The sequence below is a fragment of the Odocoileus virginianus genome, chromosome 32, assembly GCF_023699985.2.
Source record: "Odocoileus virginianus isolate 20LAN1187 ecotype Illinois chromosome 32, Ovbor_1.2, whole genome shotgun sequence".
NCBI classification, from domain to species: domain Eukaryota; kingdom Metazoa; phylum Chordata; class Mammalia; order Artiodactyla; family Cervidae; genus Odocoileus; species Odocoileus virginianus.
Genome location: NC_069705.1, coordinates 104,354 through 126,196, shown reverse-complemented (window position 1 = coordinate 126,196; position 21,843 = coordinate 104,354). Strand labels below are relative to the sequence as shown.

General features: G+C 38.1%; 1 protein-coding gene across 2 annotated transcripts in view; it reads right to left on the bottom strand.

Annotated features, from left to right (window-relative positions):
• LOC110126585 (disintegrin and metalloproteinase domain-containing protein 18) overlaps positions 1–21,843 on the bottom strand; it is a 102,197-nt gene that overhangs the window by 24,338 nt on the left and 56,016 nt on the right. For both annotated transcript variants that reach the window (XR_002310482.2, XM_020876315.2), the window contains exon 15: positions 9,361–9,466. Coding sequence is in view for 1 of the 2 variants with exons in the window: in XM_020876315.2 (XP_020731974.2) it covers positions 9,361–9,466 (106 nt within the window). In the remaining variant the exon portion in view is untranslated. The remainder of the gene's footprint in view (positions 1–9,360; positions 9,467–21,843) is intronic.

Below are 21,843 nucleotides of genomic sequence, written 5' to 3'. Positions count from 1 at the left end.
AACACACTCCAGTATTCTTTTTTTTTAAATATAAATTTATTTATTTTAATTGGAGGGTAATTACTTTACATTTTTATATTGGTTTTGCCACATATTAACAGGAATCTGCCACAGGTGTACATGTGTTCCCCATCCTGAACCCCCTCCCACCTACTTGCCCATCCCATCCCTCTGGGTCATCCCAGTGCACCAGCCCCGAGCATCCTGTCTCATGCATTGAACCTGGACTGGTGATTTGTTTCCAATATGATAATATATATGTCTCAATGCCATTCTCCAAATAATCCCACCCTCGCCCTCTCCCACAGAGTCCAAAGGACTGTTCTATACACCTGTGTCTCTTTTGTTGCCTTGCATACAGAGTTATCATTCAGTTCAGTCCAGTTCAGTTGCTCAGTCGTGTCTGACTCTTTGCGACCCCATGAATTGCAGCACGCCAGGCCTCCCTGTCCACCACAAACTCCCAGAGTTTGCTCAAACTCATGCCCGTTGAGTCGGTGATCCCATCCAGCCATCTCATCCTCTGTTGTCCCCTTCTCCTCCTGCCCCCAATCCCTCCCAGCATCAAGGTCTTTTACAATGAGTCAACTCTTTGCATGAGGTGGCCAAAGTATTGGGGTTTCAGCTTCAGCATCAGTCCTTCCAATGAACACCCAGGACTGATCTCCTTTAGGATGGACTGGTTGGATCTCCTTGCAGTCCAAGGGACTCTCAAGAATCTTCTCCAACACCACAGTTCAAAAGCATCAACTTTTCAGCTCTCCGCTTTCTTCACAGTCCAACTCTCACATCCACACATGACCACTGGAAAAACCATAGCCTTGACCAGACGGACCTTTGTTGGCAAGTAATGTCTCTGCTTTTTAATATGCTATCTAGGTGGTCATAACCTTCCTTCCAAGGAGTAAGCATCTTGTGATTTCATGGCTGCAATCACCATCTGCAGTGATTTTGGAGCCCAAAAAAATAGTCTGACACTGTTCCCACTGTCTCCCCACCTATTTCCCATGAGGTGATGGGACCAGATGCCACGATCTTAGTTTTCTGAATGTTGAGCTTTAAGCCAACTTTTTCACTCTCCTCTTTCACTTTCATCAAGAGGCTTTTTAGTTCCTCTTCACTTTCTGCAATAAGGGTGGAGTCATCTGCATATCTGAGGGTATTGATATTTCTCCCAGCAATCTTGATTCCAGCTTGTACTTCTTCCAGCTCAGCGTTTCTCATGATGTACTCTGTATATAAGTTAAATAAGCAGGGTGACAATATACATCCTTGACGTACTCCTTTTCCTATTTGGAACCAGTCTGTTGTTCCACGTCCAGTTCTAACTATTGCTTCCTGACCTGCATACAGGTTTCTCAAGAGGCAGGTCAGGTGGTCTGGTATTCCCATCTCCTTCAGAATTTTTCACAGTTTATTGTGATCCACACAGTCAAAGGCTTTGGCATAGTCAATAAAGCAGAAATAGATGTTTTTTTCTGGAACTCTCTTGCTTTTTCGATGACCCAGCAGATATTGGCAGTTTGATCTCTGTTTCCTCTGCCTTTAATAAAACAAGCTTGAACATCTGAAAGTTCTCGGTTCACATATTGCTGAAGCCTGGCTTGGAGAATTTTGAGCATTACCTTACTAGCGTGTGAGATGAGTGCAATTGTGCGGTAGTTTGAGCATTCTTTGGGATTGCCTTTCATTGGGATTGGAATGAAAACTGACTTTTTCCACTCCTATGGACACTGCTGAGCTTTCCAAATTTGCTGGCATATTGAGTGCAGCACTTTCACAGCATCATCTTCCAGGATTTGAAATAGCCCAACTGGAATTCCATCACATCCACTAGCTTTGTTTGTAGTGATGCTTTCTAAGGCCCACTTAACCATCTTTCTAAATTCCATATATATGCGTTAGTATACTGTATTGATGGTTTTCTTTCTGGCTTACTTCACTCTGTATAATAGGCTCCAGTATCATCCATCTCATTAGAACTGATTAAAATGTATTCTTAATGGCTGAGTAATACTCCATTGTGTACATGTACCACAGCTTTTTTATCCATTCGTCTGCTGATGGACATCTAGGTTGCTTCCATGTCCTGGCTATGATAAACGGTGCTTTGATGAACATTGGGGTGCACGTGTGTCTTTCAATTCTGGTTTCCTCAGTGTGTATGCCCAACAGTGGTATTGCTGGGTCATATGGCAGTTCTATTTCCAGTTTTTTAAGGAATCTCCACACTAGTCTCCATAGTGGCTGTACTAGTTTGCATTCCCACCAACAGTGTAAGAGGGTTCCCTTTTCTCCACACCGTCTCCAGCATTTATTGCTTGTAGACTTTTGGATAGCAGCCATCCTGACTGGCGTGTAACAGTACCTCATTGAGGTTTTGATTTGCATTTCTCTGATAATGAGTGATGTTGAGCATATTTTCATGTATTTTTTAGCCATCTGTATGTCTTCTTTGGAGAAATGTCTGTTTAGTTCTTTGGCCCATTTTTTGATTGGGTCATTTATTTTTCTGGAATTGAGCTACAGGAGTTGCTTGTATATTTTTGAGATTAATTCTTTGTCAGTTGCTTCATTTGCTATTTTCTCCCATTCTGAAGACTATCTTCTCACCTTGCTTATAGTTTCCTTTGTTGTGCAGAAGCTTTTAACTTTAATTAGGTCCCATTTGTTTATTTTTGCTTTTATTTCCAATATTCTGGGAGGTGGGTCATAGAGGATCTTGCTGTGATTTATGTTGGAGAGTGTTATGCCTATGTTCTCCTCTAGGAGTTTTATAGTTTCTGGTCTTATGTTTAGATCTTTAATCCATTTTGAGTTTATTTTTGTGTATGGTGTTAGAAAGTGTTCTAGTTTCATTCTTTTACAAGTGGGTGACCAGTTTTCCCAGTACCACTTGTTAAAGAGATTGTCTTTTCTCCATTGTATATCTTTCCTCCTTTGTCAAAGATAAGGTGTCCATAGGTACGTGGATTTATCTCTGGGCTTTCTATTTTGATCCATTTGTCTATATTTCTGTCTTTGTGCCAGTCCCATACTGTCTTGATGACTGTGCCTTTGTAGTAGAGCCTGAAGTCAGGCAGGCTGATTCCTCCAGTTTCATTCTTCTTTCTCAAGGTTGCTTTGACTATTCATGGTTTTTTGTATTTCCATACAAGTTGTGAAATTATTTGTTCTAGTTATGAGAAAAATACCATTGGTAGCTTGATAGGGATTGCATTGAATCTGTAGATTGCTTTGCATAGTATACTCATTTTCACTATATTGATTCTTCTGATCCATGAACATGGTATATTTCTCCATCTATTTGTGTCCTCTTTGATTTCTTTCATCAGTGTTTTATAGTTTTCTATATATAGGTCTTTTGTTTCTTTAGGTAGATATATTCCTAAGTATTTTATTCTTTTCATTCCAATGGGGAATGAAATTGTTTCCTTAATTTCTCTTTCTATTTTCTCATTGTTAGTGTATAGGAATGCAAGGGATTTCTGTGTGTTGATTTGATATCCTGCAACTTTACTATATTAATTGATTAGCTCTAGTAATTTTCTGGTGGAGTCTTTATGGTTTTCTATGTAGAGGATCATGTCATCTGCAAACAGCGAGAGTTTTACCTCTTCTTTTCGAATCTGGATTCCTTTTATTTCTTTTTCTTCCCTGATTGCTGTGGCTAAAACTTCCAAAATTATGTTGAATAGTAGTGGTTAGAGTGGGCACCCTTGTCTTGTTCCTGACTTTAGGGGAAATGCTTTCAATTTTTTCACCCTTGAGGATATGTGTGCTGAGGGTTTGTCATATATAGCTTTTATTATGCTGAGGTATGTTCCTTCTATTCCTGCTTTCTGGAGGGTTTTTTATCATAAATGGATATTGAATTTTGTCAAAGGCTTTTTCTGTATCTGTTGAGATAATCATATGGTTTTTATTTTTTAATTTGTTAATGTGGTGTATTACATTGATTGATTTGCAGATATTGAAGAATCCTTGCATCACTGGGATAAAGCCCACTTGGTCATGATGTATGATCTTTTAAATATGTTGTTGGATTCTGTTTGCTAGAATTTTGTTAAGGATTTTGCATCTATGTTCATCAGTGATATTGGCCTGTAGTTTTCTTTTTTGTGTGGCATTTTTGTCAGGTTTTGTTATTAGGGTGATGGTGCTCTCATAGAATGAGTTTGGAAATTTACCTTCCTCTGCAATTTTCTGGAAGAGTTTGAATAGGATAGGTGTTAAGTCTTCTCTAAATTTTTGGTACAATTCAGCTGGGAAGCCTTCTGGTCCTGGGCTTTTGTTTGCTGGAAGATTTCTGATTACAGTTTCGATTTCCGTGCTTCTGATGGGTCTGTTAAGATTTTCTATTTCTTCCTTGTTCAGTTTTGGAAAGTTGTACTTTTCTAAGAATGTGTCCATTTCTTCCAAGTTGTCCATTTTATTGGCATATAGTTGCTGATAGTAGTCTCTTATGATCTTTTGTATTTTTGTGTTGTCTGTTGTGATCACTCCATTTTCACTTCTAATTTTATTGATTTGATCTTTCTCCCTTTGTTTCTTGATGAGTCTGGCTAATGGTTTGTCAATTTTATTTATCGTCTAAAAGAACCAGTTTTTGGCTTTTTTGATTTTTGCTATGGTCTCTTTTGTTTCTTCTTCATTTATTTCTGCCCTGATTTTTAAGATTTCTTTCCTTCTCCTAACCCTGGGGTCCTTCATTTGTTCCTTTTCTAGTTGCTTTAGGTGTAGAGTTAGCTTATTTATTTGACTTTTCCCTCATTTCTTGAGGTAAGCCTGTATTGCTATGAACCTTCCCCTTAGCACTGCTTTTACAGTGTCCCATAGGTTTTGGGTTGCTGTGTTTTTATCTTCTTTCCTTTCTATGCATATTTTGACTTCTTTTTTGATTTATTCTGTGATTTGTTGGTTATTCAGCAGTGTGTTGTTCATCCACCATATGTTGGAATTTTCAATAGCTTTTCTCCTGTAATTGAGATCTAATCTTACTGCATTGTGGTCAGAAAAGATGCTGGAAATGATTTCAATTTTTTTTTTTTTAATTTATCAAGGCTAGATTTATGGTCCGGGATGTGATCTATCCTGGATAAGGTTCCATGTGTGCTTGAGAAAAAAGTGAAATTCATTGTTTTGGGGTGAAATGTCCTGTAGATATCAATAGGTCTAACTGATCTATTGTATCATTTAAAGTTTGTGTTTCCTTGTTAATTTTCTATTTAGTTGATCTATCCATAGGTGTGAATGGGATATTAAAATCTCCCACTATAGTTGTGTTATTGTTAATTTCCCCTTTCATACTTGTTAACATTTGTCTTACATATTGCAGTGCTTCTATGTTGGGTGCATATATATTTATAATTGTTATATCTTCTTCTTGAGTTGATCCTCTGATCACTATATAGTGACCTTCTTTGTCTCTTTTCACAGCCTTTGTTTTGAAGTCTATTTTATCTGCTATGAGTATTGCTACTCCTGCTTTCTTTTGGTCTCTATTTGCATGGGATAACTTTTTCCAGCCCTTCACTTTCAGTCTGTATGTGTCCCTTTTTTTGAGGTGGGTCTCTTGTAGACAACATAATAGGGGTCTTGTTTTTGTATCCACTCCAGTATTCTTGTATGGAAAGTTTCATGGACAGAGGAACCTGGTGAGCTACAGTCCATGCGGTTGCAAAAGAGTCAGACATGACAGCATGCACACATCAAGATGTGAAGATTGAAATGAGAGTGGGATTCCATTTCCAAATCTTTTTACAAGTTTCTCTTCCTTCCAGTCTCATTTTTCTTGTTTCTCAGATTGAAATAACTTTTTTTATTGTTGCTCTATTCTCTTCATATAGAAAAAATGTATCTCAAAATATCTTAAACCAGCTTTACATGATAGATCTTTTTCTAGTCTGTCTATTGAAATACAAAGTCCTCTTCCAAAGTACATTATCTCAAAATTTGCATTTATCATTGAATTCTTTCCTGGAATCTGCTGAAAGCAGATGGATTGAGCTATTGAATTCCAGTCTCATCTAGTGATTTTATTTTGGGAAAATTCATATACTACCATCATCGCAGATGAAGTCCATGTAAGTCATGCTTGCTAACTTTCACAGTTCCTTCCACCTTTTCTTTTCCTTCTTCCATATCTTAGACCAAGGGTGGCACACATACCTCTGGTCATAAGAGAGAGATTGAGGCTGACTTACCACCACCTCCTGCCTCTGTGGGCATCCACTGTGGTCTAACTCTGTCTGTACTCAACTGCTTTCTAATAAGCTGTGGCTGATTGTATTCCATCTTTTAGAGATTATCAGGCTCTCTTCATGAGATCGCCCTTCATCAGCATTCACTTCATGATTCCAGACTTCATCTTTTAATCTGTTAGTTTTCCAGTGTTGGTGCATGTGGGAAATTCTGCATTCTTTACACATCATAATTAATCCATAGCAGACTCACGTGGAGGCAGGTTGTGGAGGATACTGTCTTAGTCCCATTGAACTAAACACCTTCTTCAGCCATTTGTAATTTTCATAAAGGAACCAAGTTGTTTTCTAGCTATGCTGAGTGTGGTACTTACCTAAGGGTTTTACTTTTTTTTTTTTTTCTTTCTGATTTTGTCCTGGGAGTTAAAGAAAGTCCTACTTCTCTCTGGAGCACTTGAGTTTATCTGAGTTTTTTTTTAACATGTTCTTCCCACTCTGTTCTTTTTTTTTTTTTTTTTTTTTAATCAACATCGTCTTTATGTCCTCTCTTGGTTCTTGAATCTGGCTCTGCCACTATTCTTTAAGCCACCTTAAAGTATAGTCACCACCAAAAATCTACCTATGTGTAAAACTTGATGAATTTGGCAATAAGGATATGCCCTTGAAATCATTAGCATCATCAAGGACATAAACATATCCATCACTTCCCAAAGCTTCCTCTTGCCCTTTGTATTGTAATCATTATTATGTGGATGTGGTAAGAACAGTTAATAAAAGGTTTAACTTTGGGGAGAAGTTTAAGTATACAATAACATATTTTTTAAAGCTATAGGAATTAAGTTGTATAGTAGATTTCCAGAACTTATCTGCTGCTATCATTTCCTAGCTTTACTGAGGTATAGTTGACAAATAAGATTATAAAGTATTTAAAGTGTACAACTTGATACTGTGATACATGTATACATTGTGAGGGTCTTTCGTGATAGCTCAGTTGGTAAAGAATTCGCCTGCAATGCAGGAGACCCCGGTTCAATTCCTGGGTCAGGAAGATCCACTGGAGAAGAGATAGGCTACCCATTCCAGTATTCCTGGGCTTCCCTTGTAGCTCAGCTGGTAAAGAATCCACCTGCAATACGGGAGACTTGGGTTCAATCCCTGGGTTGGGAAGATCTCCTGCATAAGGGAAAGGCTACCCACTCCAATATTCTAGTCTGGAGAATTCCATAGACTGTATAGTCCATGGGGTTACAAAGAGTAGGACACGACTGAGCGACTTTCACTTTCACTTTACATTGTGAAATGATTCACCCTGTTAGGTGAATTAATACATTCATCATTTCATGTATTTATCCTATTTTTGTATGTGAATACATTTAAGCTCTACTCTCAACAAATTTCATTTATATAATAATTATATAATTCTATTGCTTAATTATATAATAATTATATAGTGTTCTCATCATGTTATACATTAGATCTTCAGATCTTATTCATCTTACAACTGAAAGCATGTATCATTTTACCAATTTCTGTTTTCCACTGGCAATTACTTTTCTACTCTGTTTCTATGAGTTCATTTTGATTAGTACAGCAGTATTATAGCAAACAGAAATGACAAGAGAAGGCATTATTGCCACGATCTTGATCTCAGGGTTAATACTACCAGCTATTACTGTTAAGTATAGTGTTAATTGTGGATTTTCTATTTATTGCTTTCATTATGTTGAGGTACAGTCCTTCTACACTAATATGAAGAGAGTTATTATAATGAAAGGATGTTGAATTTTGTCAAATGCTTTTTCTATACCTACTGAGATGATCATATGACTCTTATCACTTTTTTTTTATTAATATGGTGTATCACATCAATCAATTGGAGGATATGAAACCATCCTTACATCCCCTGAATATTACCCACTGGACCATGGTTTATGTTCCTTTTAAAGTATTGTTAAATTTGCTATTTTGTAAATTTTTTCATCTATGTTCATTGAGGATATTGGCCTCTTATTTCTCTTCTGGTAATGCCCTTGTCTGTCTTTGGTATTAGGGAATTGTTAGCATTGAAAAATGATTTTGGAAGTGTTCTCTTCTAATTTTTAGAAGATTTTAGTTAATTCTTTTTTTTTTTTTATGTTTGGTAGAATTCACCAGTGGACTTGTTCATTCGGGTGTTTTGATTGCCAGTTCAATCACCCTATTTGTTATTAGTCAGTTCAGATTTTCTATATATTATATACAGTATACTCTAGTACTTCTCTCTTCAGGAAGAAACAGGGTAATGGACATTTTTGCCTGCTTCTTCTGTACATGGGCTGGGGGTATAGCATCAGAGTATGTATGTGTAGGGGTGCTCCTATGTCCATTAAGAAGTGCTTAACTGTGTGGGACTCATTAATGGAAGTGCCATTGACTAACAGTGTCAAGTAGTTTGGAAGCCTGTTCCCTGGGTGTTAACTGCAAAAACTTTGGTGCAGACATGTGTATAAGCTTCCAGCAGGCGATACTGGTGATTCGGATTAGGCGACATGGAGATGCTAGAGGAGGAGACTGCTGGCATTCCAAGTCCCTGGGCAGGATTAAATCAGAAACTTTTAAAATTAGAAGCCTGACCCTCAGTCAACAGCTTTTAAAGTATGCATATGGACTCTTTTCCAGGTAAGACAAGGAGATGAGCATTTTTGTCTGCTCCTTCTAAGAACCCCTGTGTTTGCTACATTACTGTGGGGTTTGTGAATGGAAGTCCCTTTGGGTATCAGAGTCAGGTGACCTGGGGACCTGACTCTCAGGCAGCAATGCAAAAGCTAGGGTGTAGAAATGTGTACCAGTTCCTTATAGGGATAGATTGGTGACTTGGAGTGGGCTACAAAGAGATGGCAGGGAAGGTGTCTCTCAGTTTAGAAGATGAGTGATTTCCATCTGTTCCCTCTGCACTGAGCCCACTTTTTGCCTTCAGTAGTAAACACCAAACTTCTCTTAGTCTCCTTATTAACAGGGGGAAAAAATTAAGAAAAAAAGAGAGCTAAATTGCATAAAAGGAAAATATACATAATGTTATTTGAAAATATTCCTTATTGTCCGTTACTATTTAATATCTCTCGACAAGAAATAGAGACATTTTATAACTCAATGAAACAGTCATTTTCTATATACATACTTTTGCTCACAAGGTAATGGTTGGGAATTTTTAAAACCACAGTTTCCAAAACTATTATGTAAAGAATTAACTTCTTCAAAACAGGCAAATGGAGCACCTTGAGCACCTTAAAGTGAAAAACATGTCCATTAAATTATTATTCTTAATGCAAATAAGATATTTGTCAATAAAAAACTAATGAAACATGGCATAAACAAAAAAAAAAAATGTGGTCTTGGTCATGCTTCCCCCTCCCCCACCCCACGTGTGTATCTTGTCAATGGGCTTCTCAGGTAGCTCTAATGGTTAAGAAACTTCCTGCCAACACAAGAGACAAAAGAGACAGAAGATTTGATGACTGGGTCGGGAAGACTGCCTGGAGGAGGGCATGGCAACCCACACCGGTATTCTTGCCTGGAGAATCCCATGTGCAGAGAAGCCTGGAGGGCTCTAGTCCATGGGGTCGAACAGAGTTGGATATCACTAAAGAGAGTTAGCACACACCCTGTCAATGCAAGTAGAAAGAAATGACTGTCTTATCTGATAGAAAATAGAAAATGATTATCTCTATTGTAGCAAAGTATCTTATGGTTAAAAGCAATTTGCTGACCCCTCCCTGTGGGAATACCTCTTTCCTAGTCCAATGCACATCAGGCTTGACCTTGTAACTTGCTCTACTTAATGGAATGAGTGATTTGAAACATCAATTGGGGTAAAACCTTCAGAACTAGTAGATGGAGTGTCCATATTCTCTTTTTTTCCCTCTTGCAAGATAAGCAAGGTTTTAAGTAGAGGCTCTTTAATCAGTTTGGGTGTCATAGTGAAGGCAGAGCAGAATATAGCAGAGTAATTTTATTAGATATGTAAATCTCAGAGATTTGAGGTTCATTTCCATTTCAATAAACAGAAAGACTGGTACCTAGATGTGGAATTCTACTGTAAAATGCACCTAAAATGTGGCCTTGTAATTAAAGCCTGCCAGTAGATGGAAAGAAAGAGAGTAATGTCCTCTATACAATGCTGAAACTTCTAGAGGAACTATCTTCTCAACAATTTAAAGGTAAATAATGTCTTTAGTGAGCTTACTTCCCTGTGCAAGGTGGTCAGGAAACAGAAATGTGTCTTAATTACTCTTGACTGATTTTAACCAAATGGTGCAAGTAGTCAAGAAAGAGATAAGGCAAACTCAGAAAAAGAATCAGTTATTTCAGAAACAAGAATAAAAGAAAATAAAGTTCATACTACAGGCACTTGGGTGGATGATGACAGGTGCTAACTGATATAAACTGGGAAGTCATTATGTCCAGTTGGTTGTTCTGTGCCTAATCCATGGTGAGTGGGTTTTTTTTGTTTGTTTGTTTTTTGGTGACTATTAACCTGATGGATTAATACAAAGATCTTCACATTCTTGTTCATGTCCATGTGTCTATCCCAGAATTCTTGTCTATAATCTAATTTCTCTGCATCCAGGTTCACCACCAACCACTTTGGCCCTTTGTCACTGTCCATAAATACATCTATAATCCAATCTCTAAACATTTCTTCTTCATAGGAAATGAATGATCACATGGTCAAAATCTTTTAAGGCATCCTCCCAAGTGAGACTGTAATGTGGCTACTATCTTTTTTCAATGTATAACCAGTTACTGAGCCAACACACCTATAAAACTAGCCTGGGCTTATTCTTTCTGCATCCACCAGTCATAATGAAATCCCATGTATCCAATTGGTAAGAGTCAAGGAGAAGCAAAGGTATAAGAGGGTAGGAAGGCATACTGTTCTAGATTTCCTGCTCATGAATTTTTCTTCTGCTTCTCTTTTTCTTGAGCTTGAATCTGAATGAATGAATGACTTCTATCTATCGAACCATCTGACCTAAAGGATTTTACATAACTGAGCTTATGATGAGTAGTTCTCAGTATATGATCACTGGATATCTGAAAGCCAGATGACTTATCTCTACAGGCCAGTAGTGTGCCCAGAGTTGTCAAATTAGTGCAATTTTCTAAAATGTAGCTAGAACAGGCTTCCCCCGTGTTTCAGAGGGTGGTTCAGCACAGTTTTGCTTCTGGAACCCCAGGGAACTGCCTTGCTATTTTCCTAAGAAGCTTAGTAGAAGCACCACATGGCATTTATTTTTCTCATAACCCACACCTCTAGTAATGGGTCTTCTGTGTTTTATGATTCAAAATGCAGGGCTGTTTGCATTGCAGCTTAGATACGCTGCAAGGGCTTATTCTGTTTTTTTGTTTTTTTTTTTTTACCTCCCTCAATATTAGCAACATTTCATGTCACCTGGTAAGTGGAAGCAGCACTTCCCCATCTACTGCCTCTAGAACCCAAAGAAGACTACCTTTGGGTACCATATTTGTTTCTTTTCATATGAAATGCAAGATATGCATGGTTTGTCTTTTACTTTGCAGAGGGTGTCAGGTCATGCCTGTGATCACTGGACTCCTAAAACTTTCTTGATATGACAGGTTCCTAAATATTTCTTCAGAGTATCTCCTGCCCTTTTGTAGCACTTGTATTTTACTTAGTCCTCTTACATTCTAGCTTGTTTTTGTTAGTCACTAAGTGGTGATTGACTCTTTTGCGACCCCATGAACTATATATCATATACTAGCCAACCAGGCATGTCTGTCCATAAGATTTCCCAGGCAAGAATACTGGAGTGTGTTTCCCTCTGCAAGGGATCTTCCAAACCCAGTGATTGAACCTGCATATCCTGTATTGGCAGGCAGTTTCTCTAACACCGAGTCATGAGGGAAGCCCATTCTAGCTACATTTTGCTTATCTAGCCAGGTTAGTACAAAATCAGTGATAGTGTGGATCAACATGACCTTTTCTGGGATGCCCAAATCTCTTCAACTACATGTGGCTGAATGTAGCTATATTTTAACCCTAAATTAATACCATAATCCATTCCATGTGAATGAAAACTGCTTCTCTTTCTCTTCTCAGGTAGGAATAGAAAAGAATATAAATATTTGCCAAATCAATGGCTGCACTCCTACCACATATCTAAGGTCATGTTGATCTGCTCTAGTATAGTCACCACACGGGCAGAGCAGGTACATGTACTTAATCTACTACTTGCTGATATTTACAATAGACTCTATTATCTTCCAGGGACCATCTGGTTTCTGCAAGGGTCCAGTTGGGTCATTGGTGCAGATATTGTATAGCTAACAAGTCTGCATCCTTTAGATTGTTAAACAAAGCACTAATTTCTGGAAGGACTTTCTCCATGGCCTCCCCAAACTGACCAAGGACATAATGATGGCATTGCACAAACTACCATGATGTGGACTATAATAATACACTCTAGGACTGAGAAAGAACTACCAAATGGACCTGTGAATCTAGTGGACCCATTATAAACTGAAACTTGGCAAGGATTCTTAATTATTTCCTGACTCCTCTAAGTGCCCGCTCTCATGGAGAGACCATGATGAAACTGGGTTTCTGAAAATTGCTTAGAATTTGAACAGGGAATTATGATATTCAATAATGTAATCTTTTTCAGTCTCTCAGTCATCCATTTTTTTTATTTTCTTTGATGGTACAAAGAGGACAATACCTTTGTAGGCTGCCCATAAAACACAATAGAATAGAAACTATATTCTATAATATTAGCCATCTCTCTGACAGTTAGTAAATCAGGTATCCACATCTGCTACTCTGTTCCTGATGCTTATTATGACAATTCTATACAGCTGTTCCAGGCACTGCTATCTGATCTTGATTTTTTCAAGATCTTATCATGCCAATTACCATCAGTGAACCTCTTTCTATATTATCCCCTCCTACCGTTATTGCCTTGGCCTGCAGAGAAGGCCATTATTGAAATACATGGTGATTCTGATACTCTTCTCACCAGCACATCCCAAGGCCTTGGTCCTTGCTGTTGGGCTTAATTATTTGACCTTGCACATGTAGTATGTACATTACAGAATGCCCACTTCCCTGAGCCTTTCCTTCCTTTACTCCACTAAGTGATACAACAATTCTTTCATTTAAAATTCACTTAGAATGGGCCACCATACCATCACCATGCTTATTTAACTTACATGCAGAGCACATGATGAGAAACTCGGGGCTGGATGAAGCACAGGTGGAATCAAGATTGCTGGGAGCAATATCAATAACCTCAGATATGCAGATGACACCACCCTTATGGCAGAAAATGAAGAAGAACTAAAGAGCTTCTTGATGAAAGTGAAAGAGGAGAGTGAAAAAGTTGGCTTAAAGCTCTAAGATCATGGCATCTTGTCCCATCACTTCATGGCAAATTGATGGGGAAACAGTGGAGACAGTGATAGAGTTTATATTTTGGAATCCAAAATCACTGCAGATGGTGACTGAAGTCATAGAATAAAAGACCCTTACTCCTTGGAAGGAAAGTTATGACCAACTAGACAGCATATTAAAAAGCAGAGACATTACTTTGCCAACAAAGGTCCATCTAGTCAAAGCTATGGCTTTTCCAGTAGTCATGTATGGATATGAGAGTTGGACTATAAAGAAAGCTGAGCTCCAAAGAATTGATGCTTTTGAACTGTGGTGTTGGATAAGACTCTTGAGAGTCCCTGGGATTGCAAGGAGATCCATCCAGTTAATCTCAAGGGAAATCAGTCCTGAATGTTCATTGGAAGGACTGATGTTGACATTGAAACTCCAATACTTTGGCCAATTGATGTGAAGAGCTGACTCACTTGAAAAGACCCTGATGCTGGGAAAGATTGAAGGTGAGAGGAGAAGGGGCCGACAGAGGATGTGATGGTTGGATGGCATCAATGACTCAAGGGATATGAGTTTGAGTTACCTCCGGGAGATGGTGATGGACAGGGAGGCCTGGCGTGCTGCAGTCCATGGAGTCGCAAGGAGTCAGACACGACTGAGCAGCTGAACTGAACTGAACTCACCTAGAATGGGCCATCACGTTATTTTCAATGTTTTTGGAAACAATCCCAGCAAAAATGTTTACTATCTTTTAGCATCCATGCAGAATGTTGATTCCTCTATCTTGGGAGAATGATTCCATAACAAAAGACTCTCTCCTACCAAGTCTTATGGCCCTGATCCAGTCTTATGACAAAGGACTCTCAGAATCCAGTTCCATGTATATCCCTTGGTTTCAGTTGTAACAGCTAACTAGGACCTACAGCTCTGTTGGTGTAGAGCTCTGCTGCTGTTCAGTCACTAAGCAGTGTCTGACTCTTGGTGATCCCATGCACTGCAGCATGCCAAGCTTCCCTGTCCTCTGGAGATCCTGAAGTCTTCTCAGGTTCATGTCCACTGAGTCCGTGATGCTTTCCAGCCATCTCTTCCTCTGCTGCCCTCTCCTCCTTTTGTCTTCCGTCTTTCCCAGCATCAGGGTCTTTTCCAATGAGAGCTCTGTTACTCCCATATAAGCTCCAGCAATCTGGGCTCTAATTTAAGAGGGCTCTGTGTCTTAAATCTATTTTAAGTTAGCGGCCAAAGTATAGGGGAAGAAACTCAGAGGTATACATTTTGTGTGACAGGTGTCCACTACAACTTGGTGCTTGCAGAGGGCATTTGCCATCTGCCTCTGCATAGATGGAATCCGCTGTTGACCTTCGACCTGCCCTGAAGGGAGTTCAGGGTGGAGAATGAGACACTCTGTGCTCCAGGAAAACTGATGAAACAGGTCTTTAGGTAGTTAGGTATTTTCAGGAACTGATTTCATGATTCCAATCCTTACATCTCCTCATATCTAGAAAAGCATGAAATCCCTTAATGGTGACATCTGCTCCTCATGCTAGCAGAAAAACTTTTGTAAAATATGCACTCAATTGCATGTACGACAGCTTCACCATAATTATATGCATTGGTCTTCTCCCACTACCTCTTTGGAGCAGTTTCTCGGAGCTATCTGAGGGGCTGTCTCACAGGCTGCAGTCCTAATCTTGCCCCAGATAAAACAACTTGCACACCCACATTGTGCATCTTTTCTTTAGTTGACACAGACTTCTGCATTATTTTCAAGCAAGGGGAACATCCCTATGCCAGATTGGGTGCAGGTGTTGGTATGGTAGGGGACAGTTTGATATTTTATAGGTTCAAAAGTTTCAGAGAAATCTGGACACTCAAAAGTTTAGGGGACATATCTTTAACTCCTCCCATCCTCAATGCAAGATTCTCATTTTCTTCCCAACCAGATCATTAACCCTGGCAAAATATTTTTTTGCCAGATTTAACCTTGTCTGGAGTTCCTTCAACTTGGGAAGTCTTCAACTTTTTCTATCCTCTGATTTTAACTATATAAGTTAATAGTTAATATAAGTTAATAATATAATATTTAATATAAGCTAATAATATATTTAATATAAGTTAATAATATAATATTTAATATAAGTTAATAATAATAACTATATAAGTTAATAAGTTAATACACTTCCACTCAGTCTGAATTCAAATCATCCTATTGCAGGGAAGAGCCAATTCTGGCTCCATGTTGTAACTGTTTCTTTGACTTGCTTTCCATTGCTTTGGCTATTATGAGTCTACATAATTGTCTGCCTCACAAGCCTGAATATTAAACTAAAGTGCCTTTGTTCTGTTCATAGAGAACTAACATGGCCTAGCCTCCCTGTGAATGGCTGTGCTAAAGAAGAGATTAATATATTTCTTCCACGAGCTTGTCATTCCTGAAGATATTTTGCAAGACTGGTGGCCTTTTTTACTTTATTTCCTCGCCACCTCTCTCTCTCCCATTCTGCTTTTTTAATTTCCTCACCTCCCCCATCTCTGTTCTATAAAAGAACCTGATAAGATGGTTATTCTGAAACATTAGTCTGCTACCTTCTTGGTCAACTGGCTTTCTGAATAAAGTCATATTCCTTACCTCAACACCTTGTCTCTGGATTATTGGCCTGTTGTGTGGCAAACAGAGCAAGCTTAGACTTGGTACCAATATCTTTTTGCTATCTTTTCCCAGATTCCAATGTTGCTTTGTAATAGTCATCCAGTTCCATTGCCCTGGTGATTACTATTTCCCCATACAGTTCACTCATATCAGCTGATGCGAGGTATACCCTGTCACTAGCGTTCTATCCCTGTTCATTCCGTGAGCACATTGTCAGTTTCCACCAGTGATGAGGTATTCATTGATTACCTGTTAATGAGTTATGTCATTCTGAAAATGTATCTTGTATTTTCTCACACTGCTGTCAGTAACAAGAGTTAGTGGCTGGAGGCTCCAGAACTCAGTCTCTAGATGAGGTACAATAGGCAAACTATTAGTGATCAGATCATCCAGACTATCGGGAAGTGAGAGGAAAGCAACAGGAGGGAGCAGAGAAGAAATCAAACTAAGATTCAGGCCAGCAAAGATTTCACCCACTACGACTAGCTAGCTGTGGAGAACAAGTGGGTGAATTGACAGCTGGAGGCTCTCTGATGACACTCAGCAGTATTTTTCTTGTCCACTACAACTGATTTGCCTTTCAACATTCTATTTTCTTTCCTTTAACTGCACTTTGTACAATTAGGAGCTTTATGTTTCTTTGGTGTGTATGTATTTACTGTCTTTGTCTCTTGATTCTAAGATCTGTGAGTACAGTAACCATACACATGTGTCCAACTTGAATATTACCAGCCCTGTGCACATACATTCTCACTATATATATATATATATATATATATATATATATATATATAAGTATATATTTAATTGGTAAATATGATGAATATGATTGACTCTATAGATGCTTTAAAAGTTTAATTTTACTTAAAGAAATAATGCAGAATGTAAGCAATTTTTGTTAATTTGTATGTCTCACATAGTAAGCTACTACAAGAACTGCTCTTTGCCCTATAGTTTTTGAAACAACAACAAGAAAAAAAAAATGCCTGCTCAAGATAAGAACCGAGTAAATGAATCAGTTCAGTTCAGCTGCTCAGTCATGTCCGATTCTTTGTGATCCCATGGACTGCAGCACGACAGGTCTCCCTGTCATTCACTAACTCCCACAGTTTACTCAAACACATGTCCATCAAGTTGGTGATGCCATCCAACCATCTCATCCTCTGTCATCCCCTTCTCCTCCCGCCTTCAATCTTTCCTAGCAACAGGGTCTTTTCAAATTAATCAGGTCTTCACATCAGGTGGCCAAAGTATTGGAGTTTCAGCTTCAGCATCAGTCCTTCCAATGCATATTCAGGACTGATTTCCTTTAGGATGGACTGGATGGATCTCCTTGCAGTCCAAGGGACTCTCAACAGTCTTCTCCAATGCCACAGTTCAAAACCATCAATCTTCAGTGCTCAGCTTTCTTTATAGTCCAACTCTCATATCCATACATGACTACTGGAAAAACCATAGCCTTGACTAGATGGACCTTTGTTGGCAAAGTAATGTCTTTGCTTCTTATTTATTTATTTTTATGTCTCTGCTATTTAATATGCTGTCTAAGTTGGTCATAACTTTCCTTCCAAGGAGCAAGCGTCTTTTAATTCATGGCTGCAGTCACCATCTGCAGTGATTTTGGATTCCAAAAAATAAAGTCTATCACTGTTTCCCCATGTATTTGCCATGAAGTAATGGGACAAGATGCCATGATCTTAGTTTTCTGAATGTTCAATTTTAAACCAACTTTTTCCACTCTCCTCTTTCACTTTCATCAAGAGGCTTTTTCGTTCTTCTTCACTTTCTGCCATAAGGGTGGTGTCATCTGCGTATATGAGGTTATTGATATTTCTCCTGGCAATCTGGATTCCAGCTTGTGCTTCCTCCAGCCCAGCACTTCTCATGATGTACTCTGCATGTAAGTAAAATAAGCAGAGTGACAATATACAGCCTTGATGTACTCCTTTCCCTATTTAGAACCAGTCTTTCGTTCTGTGTCCAGTTCTAACTGTTGCTTCTTGATCTGCATACAGATTTCTCAAGAGGCAGGTCAGGTGGTCTGGTATTCCCATCTCTTTAAGAATTTTCCACAGTTTGTTATGATCCACACAGTGAAATGTTTTGGCGTAGTCAATAAAGCAGAAGTAAATATTTTTTCTGGAACTCTCTTGTTTTTTCGATGATCCAACAGATGCTGGCGATTTGATCTCTGATTTCTCTGCCTTTTCTAAATCCGGCTTGAACATCTGGAAATTCATGGTTCAAATACTGTTGAAGCCTGGCTTGGAGAATTTTGAGCATTAGTTTGCTAGCGTGTGAGATGAGTGCAATTGTGCTATAACTTCCGAGCATTCTTTGGCATTGCCTTTCTTTGGGATTGGAATGAAAACTGACCTTTTCTAGTCCTGCGGGAACTGCTTTGTTTTCCAAACTTGCTGGCATATTGAGTGCAGCACTATCACAGCATCATCTTTCAAGATTTGAAATAGCTCAACTTGCTGGAATTCCATCACCTCCACTAGCTTTTTTCATAGTGATGCTTCCCAAGCCCACTTAACTTCACATTCCAGGATGTCTGGTCTAGGTCAATGATCATTGTGATTATGAGTTTTGAAGACCTTTTTGAATAGTTCTTCTGTGAATTCTTGCCACCTCTTCTTAACATCTTCTGCTTTCTTTATTTTACACCATTTCTTTCCTTTTTTGTGCCCATCTTTGCATGAAATGTTCCCTTGGTATCTCATTTTCTTGAAGAGATCTCTAGTCTTTCCCATTCTATTGTTTTCCTCTATTTCTTTGCATTGATCACTGAGGAAGCTTTCTTATCTCTCCTAGCTATTCTTTGGACCTCTGCATTCAAATGAGTATATCTTTTCTTTTTTCTTTGCCTTTCACTTCTCCTCTTTTCACAGCTATTTGTAAGGCCTCTTCAGACAACATTTTTGCCTTTTTACATTTCTTTTCCTTGGGGATGTTCTTGATCCTTGCCTCCTATACGATGCCACAAACTTCCGTCCATAGTTCTTCAGGTACTATCAGATCTAATCAGATCTAATCCCTGATCTAAGATCTAATCTAATCTTAAATCTAATAGACTTAAGATCTAATCCCTTAAGTCTATTTCTCACTTCCACTGTACAATCATAAGGAATTTGAATTAGGTCATACCTGAATGGTCTAATGGTTTTTCCTATTTTTTTTCAATTTAAGTCTGAAATAAATAAATAGAAGATGAATAAATGAATGAAGAAATGAACAAACTACATCAGAAGATCGATTTTTGACCCAATTGAATAAGTTTTGTGGAGATATTAGAGTGTATATTTCAAGAGGAAATACACGAGTGGTTACGTCTTTACTAAGCATCCTTGTTTTCATTAGAACTCAAGAAGATGTCAAATGTTAAGTAACTCGGTTTGGTGCTAAAGGTTCACTTAATTAAAAAGAGTGTGGGAAGGGCTCTTTCAGTCCAGGGAGTATGACAGCCAGTTCCCCATTTCTGCTTTGAGGAGATGGAGCCAAGTTTTTGAGGTAGGGATTGCAGAGGTCTGATAATCAAAGTTGATGCTGAAACTGCAAAACAATCTGTGACTATCATTCAAATTGGAATTTGCTGTTCATCAAGTACATGTTGAAAGAAAACTATGCTATGGTCACTAGTAAAAGAGTGAAAGCTATCCAAGTGTCTCTAAAGGCAGTTTTGGGAATAGACAATGAAATAGATGATAATCCTGCCCCTTTGTCAAATGTTAATGCAGCAGTATTTTAAAAAACAAACAAAAAATGGTCATTCAGTGGCACACCCATCACAAGGACAATCCTCATCATCCTGAGGACAATGAGAACAAAGAAAAATGAACAGATGATATCTCTGAATACCTGAACAACTTCCTGAAAGTTGACCAAGGAACATGATTTGATCTTACATTGGCAGCAAACTACTTAGAAATCAAAGATTTGCTTTATGTTACCTGCAAGGCTGTTGTCAATATGATCAAGGGGAAAACTGAAGAGATTTGAAAGACAGTGAATATCAAAAGTGATTTTACTGAAGAAGGGGAAACCCAGGTATGCAAAGTGAACCAGCCATGCAAAGAGAAGTGAAATTGTGTGCCAAATACTAGTTGCACTGTTTTGTTTATAATTGTAATATTAGAGATACAGACAATAAATGCAGCAGTGAATCAACTGTATTAGCAGAATTTTGTCCTCATTGAATGTGTAGTTTGAGTAGAGATTCCAAACTTATGGCTCAGTTTCTTCTAGTATGATCAAAAGTTTCCTTTTTCTTTGCTCTGAATAAAATTGAACTGTTGGTTCTCTATAGAAAAAATTTTAAAAATATAAAAGGATCTTCTCCTAGATTCTAATTATTGGATTTTACAGAGAGTAAGTAAGTAATAAGTAAATTATTTAATTTAATTTTAAGTGATGCATTAAACATTGGTCAAAAGTTACTGTGGCAAAGACAAATAATATTTTCAAATACAAATGAGCACTTTAAAAATAAAAACAAAGAGCCAAGTAAAAAGCAGCATCTTGAAAACACAGCATAGAGAAAATAGCACTGATCTGTGATTCATGTGAGATGAAAGCTCTGTAGCTCTGGAATTTTGGTTGTCACCTACCTGAAACTTGTTACTAAAGATGAGTTTCAAATAATTAGGAAGATTAAAAAAAAAAAAAACTTATAGGAAATTAAAAAAAATAATAATTAGGAAGACAACATGAGCAAGGTACTGTGTGATTTGGTACAAACTATAAACCTTGTATTACAACTGGACAAATAACTGAAATTTGGTGTTCTGCTACTTTTAGTCAATTAGCAAATGATTTTATTTGAATGTCACTGAGTAATTTTGATCTATTCTAAATTTAATTTACTTCTTTAAAAACATAAAATCATAGTGGGGTATTATGAAAAACCACTGTCTGAAAAGGAGGGATATATGTACTAGTCATGTGAATTATTCTCAAAAATTTTTTAAAAAGTGAAGTATGAAAACAAATATAAACAGGTTCCTGAGACTACTGTTCCCCTATCAGTTCTTCAGTGAGGAAATAGGATTCTATGTTTTCAGAATGAAGTTCATTCTGAACTTCTTAAGTTTCAGGCCATTAAAATTAGGTTATGAATGGTAAAGTAAGAGGAATTCAGTAAAATTTTTGAATCTACTAACTTGCCATTCCAATCTCTATATACATAAATATAGCTCCTAATTTGAGATATAAATATGGATCTTTTTGACTAGGAAATTAAGATCTAAACCAAAAATCAAAGCATAAGAAAAGGAATGTACAATACTATCCTGAAAGTCTGAAATACTCCTACAAAAACTAATCTTCATTCATTCAAATTTAATCTTCACTGACCTTGTGATTCAGTCCTTCCACTTCTAGAGTTGTGTGATATCTATTATATCCTAGAGAGGGATCCAAATTTAAGATAAATACAAGGCAGGACCCTCCAGCCTCCTGCACAGGTGCCCTGGGACCCAGCACCTCCCATCAGTGGGCCCACACCAGACCCAGGACCCTGCAGGCCCTGCAGTCCACAACAAGGGTACCCATTGAGCCCACAGCTCTGGAGAATGGAGAGGAGTGTGCTGCTGGGTTCCATAGAAAGTGCG